This window comes from Chionomys nivalis, chromosome 18 (genome assembly GCF_950005125.1).
Source record: "Chionomys nivalis chromosome 18, mChiNiv1.1, whole genome shotgun sequence".
In the NCBI taxonomy this organism is placed as follows: Eukaryota; Metazoa; Chordata; class Mammalia; order Rodentia; family Cricetidae; genus Chionomys; species Chionomys nivalis.
In genome coordinates this window covers 41307053-41317573 of record NC_080103.1, presented here as the reverse complement: position 1 = coordinate 41317573, position 10521 = coordinate 41307053, and the positions used below count along the sequence as shown (strand labels likewise).

The 10521-nt window shown below is 47.2% G+C and overlaps 1 protein-coding gene across 1 annotated transcript in view; it reads left to right on the top strand.

Annotated features, from left to right (window-relative positions):
- The first annotated feature begins 3381 nt into the window (after positions 1-3381).
- Hadh (hydroxyacyl-CoA dehydrogenase) overlaps positions 3382-10521 on the top strand; it is a 37087-nt gene continuing 29947 nt past the window's right edge. The window contains exon 1 of the mRNA XM_057793362.1: positions 3382-3570. Coding sequence (XP_057649345.1) covers positions 3442-3570 — 129 coding nt within the window. The 5' untranslated portion in view covers positions 3382-3441. The remainder of the gene's footprint in view (positions 3571-10521) is intronic.

The following is a 10521-nucleotide window of genomic DNA, read 5'->3' as shown; positions in this document are numbered from 1 at the left end:
GAGGAAACCTAAAACTCATCCAACAAGAATGACAATAAAATTCCCATTCATTCCCAGAAGCCAGAGGGCATTAACCTTCCATAAACAGAAGGAAAATTACAATTTGTTCAGTGAATCCCCACCTCCCAACCATCAATGTTCTTGGTTGTTACCAAATCCTGCCCGTCTGTGTATGTGCCAAGGGAAGGCTGTCTGCCCAGCTCTCTGCCCAGCTATCACCACTTTGGTAGGGCACTGGGCCTACTGTCTGCGTTTGCTATTCTTTGAGCCCACTGGGCATGCTGTCAAATAAAGCTGCTTTTGTGTGAATGGGATCCTCCTGTCTCTGCCTCTCCCTGGACTATGATCACAAGCACACACAATCACACCCAGATTTTAACATAGGTGGGAGGGATCCTATGTAAGATGAACTCAAGTCCTCATGCTTGTGTAGCTAACCGTTTCCCCAGAGCCATCTCCCCAGCCCCAAACCATGCTGCTTTGCTAACCATGTTTGAAGTACTACAATTATCCATCACGGCACCAACATAGAAGCCACTGTCACTTACCTATTTATCTGTGCCCGGTCCTTCCTTTGACAAAGCAACCAGGGCCCTGTTTGTAGTACTAGTGCCTCGCTCTTTCTGCAGAGAGAAAGGAAGGACAATCCCATCCCGAAGAAGGAGCAAGTGAAGGTCTACAGAAATCGCTATCATTGCTCTCAAACGCTCCAGGCCACTCTTGAGAAAAGGCTGGCTATGGTAGCAAAGAATGATTCCATTGTAACTGCCCTCTGGCTGGCACCGAGGAGAAAGAGGCCAGAGGTGATCTTGCTCCTCAAGACTAAACTGGATGGAGTTCAGTGTAAAATCGATGAAAGATTTTTTTTTTTTCTCAGACTGTTTCTTTTGACGGATGGGATCAACACAAAGGGAGAGCACGTGATCGCGGGTCACGTGGCCCACTGGCGCCGAGTGCAGGACTCCAGAAAGAGCCACGCGGCTGTCCTTTCCTTTGTGCCCTTGGAGAAGGGATGTCTTTTTGAAACGGGGTCTTGCCGTGTAGCCCAGGCTGGCCTGCCACTCCCAGCCTTCTTTTCTCTACTCGGCACATTTGTTTACGGCAGGCCTTGAGAATCACCGGGGACGCTGCTGCTGCCGCCGCCGTAGTGTTTGCGTCCTCTTCTAATGCATGTACTGAAACCTAATGGAGGAACATTGGCCGAGGGTTTTTGTGAGAGGACTGGCTTGGTGATTTAGAAAAGAGCCCCAGGGAGCTAGCTCCCTTTAGAGCAGTGGCCCTCAACCTTCCTAATGCTGCGACCCTTCAATACAGTTCTTCATGTTGTGGTGATCTCCCAACCATAATTTTTTTCATTGCTACTTAATAACTGCAATTTTGCTACTGTTATGAACCATAATGTAAATATTTTTGGAACCAGAAAGATTAGTGACCCACAAGTTGAGAACCACTGCTCTAGAGAACCAGAACCGACAGTAATGCATGTCATGAGATAGGATTCACGAATGGGGCTTGAGAGTCGCTCAGTGGTTCTGACCGCAGGGTTCTGACCGTAGTTCTGTTGGAAAGAGGTACTCGCCAGCAGGAGGAGAAGGCAGACAGGCAAACATTCTAATTTTTTCTCAGTTTATATCTAGTGTGTATCTCACCCACACCCGTCAAAGGTGCTGTCCACTCCAGGAGGACACCTCCCCTCAGTTACCCTTCTTGGAAATATCCCCAAATACCCTTCCAGAGGGGTTCCATTTGATAATACCCCGACTTGGAGGTTTCTTGGTCCCAGGAGAAATTTGGAGATTTTCTTCTAGCTGCACAAATGGACGAAGACACATTTTTCTTTCTTTCCTAAGAAAAAGCAAGCAGAGATCTGAAACGGGCCATAAGTCAGGCATGAGGTCCACGTGGTATTATAACACAAATATCTGTGAATGTAGGACAGGAGAGATGGCTCAGTGGTTAAGAGCCCTGACTGCTTGTCCAGAGGAGCCGAGTCCGATTCTCAGCACCCACGCGGCGGCTCACAACAGCCTGTAACTCTTGTCTTGATTTAGGGGATCTGATGCCCTTTTCTTACCTCCTTGCATATTGCATGCGCATAGAGCACAGATATACACTGAAGAGAAGAGAGAAGGAAGGAAGAAAGAAACAAAGAAAGGAAAGAAAGAAGGAAGAGAAAACTACATTGCCATAGCACCAGACTTGGATTATAATCAGCCTTTCATTGACTATGACTTCTAAATGAAAACTAAATTGAGACCCAGCTCCTCAAGCTTCCTCCAGTACATCTAGCCATAGAGCCCTCCCCTTCCTTCTTGCGTCCTTTCTCCCGCTGCCTCTTCACATTTTGTTCTTTCTTCATAAACTTATTCATTTTTCCAGCTGTGCAGGTTCTGAGGGTAGCCTCGCATTTCCCGTTTCTAGTCCCGTAAGTTTCTGATTTCGCTGGAATGCACCACTCAATGGCCTTGGCTTATTTTGAAGAATTAAAAATAAGATTGAAAGGGTCAACGCAAAACACAGTCCTTGCTCCCAAGGGAATGCATGAGAGATTCTTTGCGGCTATGTGAAAGAGCCCGCGGCAGGGGACATGTGTGGAAGCAGTTCTGAAGACAAGCTTCACTGCAAAAGGTTACCTAAACTTAGCTACAGGACGAATAAGGTCATAACTTCATAGGTTTACCCAGAACGTTGGTGCAGACCCTGGCCAGGCAGGTCCCGGCAGAGCAACAGACTCTGTTTCCTGGTGGGTTTTTTTTTACGCTTAAAACAAACAAACAAACAAACAAACAAACAAATAAAACCCACTATCTTAGTGTTGGACTGGTGGGAGTGAGAGACTTGCTGAGCAACACATTTCTAAAGTTGTATGTAACTTAGAGGTGGGTAACTATCCCCAACACTCCATCTCTCCACAGACAGGAAGTCAGTTCTGTTCTGCAGCATGTAAGACTCAGAGGAGGCTTTTCCAGGGAGCTTCAGTTCACACAGGATTAACAGAGGAAATTTTCCAGTGTTTGTTTGTGTGTGGGGGGGAGGGAATGGCTTTTTTCCGGATGGTGAGTGTTCTCGGATGAACATCTAGAAGTCAAGTCAACAGCAATTCCGTGTCACTAGCGCAGTGATTGGCAGGAGGTTGGTCGATTCCCAGGCGTTCCTTTCCTGTGTTCTCTATCCGCTGTTACCTTTTTCACCCTAAGCAAGGCTCCGGATCACAACTCAATCAGAACACAAAATTGCGAGGGCAACCACAAAAGGCCTCTTGCTCTGCCTATGCCTGGGTCCTGGCTCCGCCCTGCGGCAAGGACCAGCAATCTCTCAAACTGGTGGGTGGGGCGCGCAGTAGGCCCCGCCTCCTACGTAACCTCCCTCCGCCCTCCCCCGTGAAGTGCTAGGTCCTCTCGCGCCGTCTTATCTGCTCGTTCTCCCCTGCTCCGCTGCGCTATGGCGTTCGTGACCAGGCAGTTCGTGCGCTCCATGTCCTCCTCCTCCGCGGCCGCTGCCGCCAAGAAGATCCTGATCAAGCATGTGACGGTCATCGGCGGCGGGCTGATGGGGGCTGGCATCGCGCAGGTGAGCGGGTCGCGCGCCCCGGGTGTGGTGGAAGTCCTTCGAAACCGGCCGAGAAGGCGCAGCATGCGCCCCTGTCCCAGATCCAGAGCTTTTGGTCTGATTCTTCTGTGCATGCTGCCCCCGGGCCGGAGAAGGCTCGGTAGAGAGCGCTACTGCACGCGTGCACGCTGGAATAGGTTGTGCAAAGTTCTATGTCTAGAGTTGCAGAGTGTTTGCCCGCCCACGGGCTCGGACAGGAGTCTGTTGCGATTTGTTTTAATTTTCTTTATTTAAAAAAATATTTATTCGGTTGTTGTCCGGGCAGTTTTCTTTCCAAGTGTCCTGCCTTTCCCCACCCATATTTCGTTGGCCTTCACTTTTGTAACAGTTTGGAAAGTCACCTAGTGGAAGTTTGTGGAGTTGCTGGGACTCTGCCCGGTGCTGGGCCAGGCAACTTTGACCTTTGACCTAGTGCCCTGGGTGCAGAAATCTGTGTGCTTGCCCAGCTCTGAACCCCATGAGAGTGGGAGACAGAGATAAACGCAGAGGACCCTGGAAAGTTCCTAATCTCTGATCGGCTTCTGTAGGACTTTGACTGGTGCCAGCTAAGGGATAGTTCAGGATCAAGTGCAGTTTGGATACCATAATCCGTGCAGTACCTTTTCTCTTAATGGTTGCCTTTCCGCACACCTTGGAGAACTATGTCCTCGCTGTTACATTCTTACTTTTTTAGGCCTTTGCAGCTTGAGTTTTGTGGCAATGGAGGGTAGTATGCTTACCTAATTTTAATTCAGGAGGGTCAGTATCCAAATGCATACTTGCATGCTTGCTTTAAACATGTTAGTCAGTTAACTTGATTGCAATTTTCTTCTAAAATATGTTTGTTTGTTTAAACAATACATGACTGAACTGGAGAAAGTATAGCTAGCTAGTCTGCACGTATATCCCTGTGTACCACTCAAACTTCTCAAGGCTGTGAGGAGGAGATTGGCAGTTCAGGTCCAAAAAAACAATGTATCCTTTAGGAAACGTTTAACAGTATCTTAGTAATAAGATAATAGGGTTTTATGCCTCCAGTAACAATGTAGGGAAGGACCCAGAAACACTTGTGGATTATAAACTAACTAGAAAGCATCACACAGCTTTTGTACAGATGCAGATTGCTGTGTTCTGTGGATGCTGTGCCCATCATTGACCAAAGAAAAAGTGTGTTGTCCTTCCTGAGGACCCGCACAGAAAGCCCTTAAAATTACGTGGGAAAGATGCTAGAACCTGAAGAGAGGAAGGAAAGTGATTGACCTGGTTAGGGATCATAGACTTGTGAATTAAATACTTGAGTAGCTGGACCCAGGAACGTATACGGTGCCTTCAGAGGGAAGAGGAAAAACTGCTCACCTCCTGGCAGAACTTTTTGAATTAAAAAAAAGTAACAAAGACCCAAAGTCTACATAGCAGGCATTCATAAGGAACAGCAGTTCCTCCAGGTCGCTTTAGGTGACAGCTCTGGGCCTGCGGGGAAAATGGCCTTCTTGGGTAGTGTCTCTACTATGTTTCCAGTGGTTTAGTTGGTCCATTTCTTACACATGACCTTGTAGTAAGCAGTTCTAGGTTGTGCCGTCTCCTTCTTTTTGGGGAAAAAGAAAACCAATCCACAATGGACAGTTTTTAGTACAGGGTAATACATCTTTTTTTGCCTCTAGCGCCAGGGGTGGTTAAATATTAACTGATGTGTTGAGCAAAGGGAGTCGGATGGTCTGCACGATGGTGCTAACGTGGAAGTTGCTTTATCTCTGCACTTCAGTTTCTCCAGAGTAGGCCAAGTATGCAAAGCCAAGTTGGCTTTGTAGCAACATGGAAAAGGAGCAAGGCAATTAGCGCACACGTAGCAGTTGTTGTAGTCATCCTGTCCCATTTTGTCCTCATTTCTACTGTTGTTCCTCAGCGTTGATGCTGAGGGAGGCTCACTGGGTTTAAACGAGAAACATCGATCCCCGCTTCCTGTTCCATCTTGCTTGTTTCCTGACACAGATACCAGCTGGCGCTGTGGTTTGCTCAGGGGCTGCTGAACAGGACAGTGCCTTTCATGTCATTATTCCACCTGAGTGACGCCATAAAAGGACAAGCACAAATTAGCATCTAGGTTATCATCGCCCGTCACATTTGGCCCGTTTCTCTCGAATTCTCTGTGAAGCGGCTCAAGTCAAGAGGCAGTTCTGTTTATAGTTTTAACTAATTGATGTGCTCTAGTTTGTGCTGAATGGTATGGAAAAAGGTGTAAATAAATTTTTATGCCCCCAATGCATTTATCAAACGGTTAAGTAATTTTAGACAAATGGGGTTCCAGGCTGAGCTACATTTGGCCAGCGCATAGGCCACTAATGCGTATGTACTTTCTAAGAGTGTCTACATTGCCTTCCATTTGTTTGTTTGTTTTTAATTAAGGGGGAAAGAAACCTCTTAGACTGCAGATTAGTCTTTAAGAACATTGACCTGTTTTATGTGTTTGCCTCTTGTATGCTTCTGATTTGTTTCTGACTGCCGATTAATCTTCAGCCAGATGCTTAGGCTGGCAAAGAGGCTCGCAGCATTGAGTGGAGACAGATTGCCTTTTGCTATGTAAAGAAAGAAGGAGGAAGTTGAAAGCTCTGTGTTTCTCAGGTTGAGAGAAGAGCCCTTTCGAAGCTTTACTGAGGCTGTTTTTATAAGAGTCCAGAAAGCTCACACCCTTCAGTAAATGACTGCACTGCCTGGGAACAGTGTTTGCGGGACATTTTCTGGCTCAGTGTGTTTAGTGTCTTACACTTTGGGGGTGGGAGTTTGAGCTGGTGGAGATTAGGAGTAATTTCATCTTACCAAAGAAAGCCCCCAAAGTTGTGTGGTTTGTGTGCTTGTATGTGTGTGTGCATGTGCATGGTGCACATGCACGTGTGTGTGTGCTTGAGCATGTGTGAGCTTTTCAACTATCCAAAGATGAGCTGGCTTGTAGCTCCAGGATGAAGCTGTGTGACTAATCCCAGCATCCTCAATGTGAGATGGGAAGTGAAGACAGGAAGCTCAAGGACCAGCTAGTCTGGAGTATGAAACTCGGTAGGAAAGAACCAACTCCCAAAAGTTAGCCTCTGATCTTTTCATGGACACTATAGCACGCATGCACAAACACACACACACACACACACACACTGATATTTTCATGGACACTATAGCGCACACACACACTCACGCACACACACACACGCATGCACACATGCACGAATGCGCACACACATAACATGCACACGCCCCGGTGAATCTCTGGAAGTTAGAGGACAGCGCCTGCCTTTGAATATTTGTGCTAGGATTGGGAAGCCGTCCAGAAGTAGGATATGATGATAATTTTATGACACTGGGAGTTGGAGGATAGACTGTGGTGTGGATGAAGTACAGCCCTCCTGGTGTAGGGTTCCGAGAGACGTTTGCTGGAGATGGGCTGGGTGTGCCAAGAGACTGGTATTGTGCCAGTTGATGCTTCTCTCTTGGATTTATCGTGTAAGTTGTGCTTCAGAGATCCTGATTCAAATATTAGGATGCGTTTGCAAAACACATCATACACAAATCCGGCATGCTTCTGCCTGGCAGGGTTGCTTGGTCCTTTGGCTGGAGTACTAGGGTCTTTGACAAGTGTGCTATTCACTGGGCCTATTTTTACAGCTCTGAGGGACCCTTGTCTAAAAATACTTCCTCTTTGGCCGAGCCTGCTTTCCAACGGGCCCAGGAAAGTCATGGAGCTGAGGACACAGCCTTCAAATAGTTGTGTGTGTGTGTGTGTGTGTGTGCTTTCCAGATAGTTTGCCCTCAGTGTCTTACAGTGAATATACAGGCCACTGTAATATAAGGCAAGAGTTCTCAGTGGCTTAAACAGCAGTCACCAAGAAACAAGAAAAGTCTTGTTTATTACAACACTGTAAAAATAATGGAAAAAAAAAAACAAAACAAAAATGGCCTTGCTTCTTCTGTCCTTTACTCTACACTTCCAACCCCATCCTTTCCTGACAGGACCCCAGGTGGTGCTCTGATAGAACTCAGGAAGCCCGAGTGCTGGGGCTATGCTTTTACATTCTAGATACTGAAATCCTTTTCTTAAAGCAGTTTTCTCACATTTGTGTGTGTGTGTGTGTGTGTGAGAGAGAGAGAGAGAGAGAGAGAGAGAGAGAGAGAGAGAGAGTGCATGTCCATATACACGCCGCATGCACTTGCCAGGAAATACATACTGAGGCCAGGAAAAACCTGGAGGAGTCAGTTTTCTCTCTACGCCGTATGGGTCCTGGAGGTTTGAACTCGGATGGTCAGGTCTGGCCACAAGCTCCACTACCTGCTGAGCCATCTTTCCTGTTGCCTTAATTTGTTTTCTAAATCCCACCCCTCATTAAAGTAATTATGCAACTATCAGGAGATACCATAAGCTACCTCCCAAAGAGATCTGTGGTTTTTAATCCCCCAAGCATCTACCCTAAAACTGAAGCTACTGACTCTCCAGCAATACCATGTTTAAGTTTGTGAGGGATTTCTCATGGCATCAGTTTGCATTCCACCAACAATACGTAAGAATTCTTGTACATTTCCGTGTGGACAGTTTTGATGAATACCTAGCTGTTGTTTTCATTTTCATTTATTTTTGATAATTTCATACACGTACACGATATATTTTGGTCCTCTCTCCCCCAGATCCCTCTCCTGCTTTTACATCCTCTTCTCTTTGAATAGCCTACTAAATACATTCAGTGCTGTTTGCGTGCGCATGGGTGTGAGACTATCCAGTTGAGCTCAGGCAACCTACAAGCAACCACATTCCTGAAGAAAAATGCCCCTCTCTTCCCCAGTAGCCATCAATTGCCAATAGCTCCTCCGCCATGGGTATGGAGCCCCATGATTTCATCACTCAACCATGCTGGAATATTTTCTGGCTTGATCTTATGCAGGTAGCCGTAGCTGATAGAAGCTCATGAATATGGTAACCATACCGTGACCAGGAAATACCAATACTCCCTCTCCTCCAGTTCACTCCTACCATGTTCCCCAAGCCTTGTGTGTGTGTCGATATAAATATCATATTCAGAATTGAACACTTAGCCGCTGCTTCTACTCAGCACCAGATATCAGTCGATATTAACCGAGAGGTGAAGTGTTCCTGGCCACCGTTGAGAGCGGCCCTGATTGTGTGCATACACATCACATTAGAGATGTCCAGTTAGCAGACCTTCCTCTAGGGCCTGCGACCAGCCCAAGGCTTTTGACCAGGTTTACAGTACCAGGCATGAGTCCCCTCTGGTAGAGCAGATCTCAGGTCAAGTCTTAAAGCAGTTGTTTGTCCCCATAGCAGTCATTCCACAATTGGGCCAGGTGACACCTCTTGTCAGGTGGGTCTATTGTGGCATGAAGGTCTAGGGGGAGCCCACTGATGACTTTCCTCCGCTGGTAGCCAGCACAGCACCTTCTTTCTGGTCCTGTGAAAATTAGACAACCAGAAGGAAGACTGTAGGCCACATTCAGCTTCGTCCCTCCATGTCCTACAACCAAAGTGCGCTGTGTCCTCAGCAATAGCGTCTTAGTTATGGCGGCAACCAAGAGTCATGACAGCAGCTTGTGTTCTTCGGGCTGATGCAGCCGTAGCTTGCAAGTCGGTATTCCACACCTGGCACCGAGTTTCATTTAATAACCCATGTCTTTTGGGCACAGTATTGTGCACCCATGCAGGGTACCTCTGTTCAAAATTCTTTAGTTTTTTTAAAAATTAGTTTACAAGCCGGGCGATGGTGGCGCACGCCTTTAATCCCAGCACTCGGGAGGCAGAGGCAGGCGGATCTCTGTGAGTTCGAGACCAGCCTGGTCTACAGAGCTAGTTCCAGGACAGGCTCCAAAGCCACAGAGAAACCCTGTCTCGAAAAACCAAAAAAAAAAAAAAAAAAATTAGTTTACAAGGTAGTGGGTTTCTATCGGGCTTTCGTACATCATCAGTTTCTTAGTCAACTCTCCTCCCCACCTCTCCTTTCTCCCTTCTCCCTGACCCCATCCCCACTTAGACTTCCAACACCCAGTACTTCCTCCACCTCTGCTTTCGTATCACATGTATCCTGCCTCCTCCCTTCCTTAAGGCCCCATTCTCTCTCTTCTCTCATGGGCCTTTTCTAGCTTCCTGTCCTCTGTGGACACTCCAAATCAGACACCCAGGTTTAAAGGTTTGAATCTGCAGGGCACTTAGTCATAGCTCTTTTTAAAAATTGGTTTATTTATTTTTACCTTCTGTGTACTGGTATTCTTTCTGTGAGGGTGTCAGGTCCCTGGAGGTAGAGTTATTGGCAGTTGTGAGCTGCCATGTGGGTGATGGGAATTGAACCCAGGTCCTCTGGAAGAACCGCCAGTGCTCTTAACCGCTGAGCCACCTCTCCATCCCCCAGCCATAGCTCTTCTAATGGATGAAACACTTGGGGATTTTTGCAGTGTGCTCTCGGGTGGACTTTAGCAGACCCACAAGGCTCCTAGTGGACTCTCTTCTCTGACCTTTGGTTTGGTTACTGGTCAGTCATAAGCTTTTCTAGGGAGGAGGGGTTCATGGCTAAAAACATTTGAAAGGTGCTGCGGTTGGCCACCATGCCCGGTGATTTGTAACCCCTGTTGGTAAAAGCTTTGTTGATCTCTGTATGCTAGTGAAGAAACTCAGGTGTTTTGGTTCTCCGTACAGTGGGAGGAATCGCTGGGTCTGTGTGCCGGACAGACAGGCACAAACAGCAGGGTTCCTTTGGTAAATGGAACATGACACATTGACCGGCTAGACTAGAGTGAACTATACACAGTCCACTTTGAAATCACAGGCATGGCGGTCAAAGGGCATAAAGAACTTGGGTTTCTCTTTAGGCAGCACGCGGTCTTGCTCTGCGGTTGCCCTCCCACCTGCATTCCAGCCGCCAGTGGTGGAAAAGGCCACCCTCTGCTCACCAG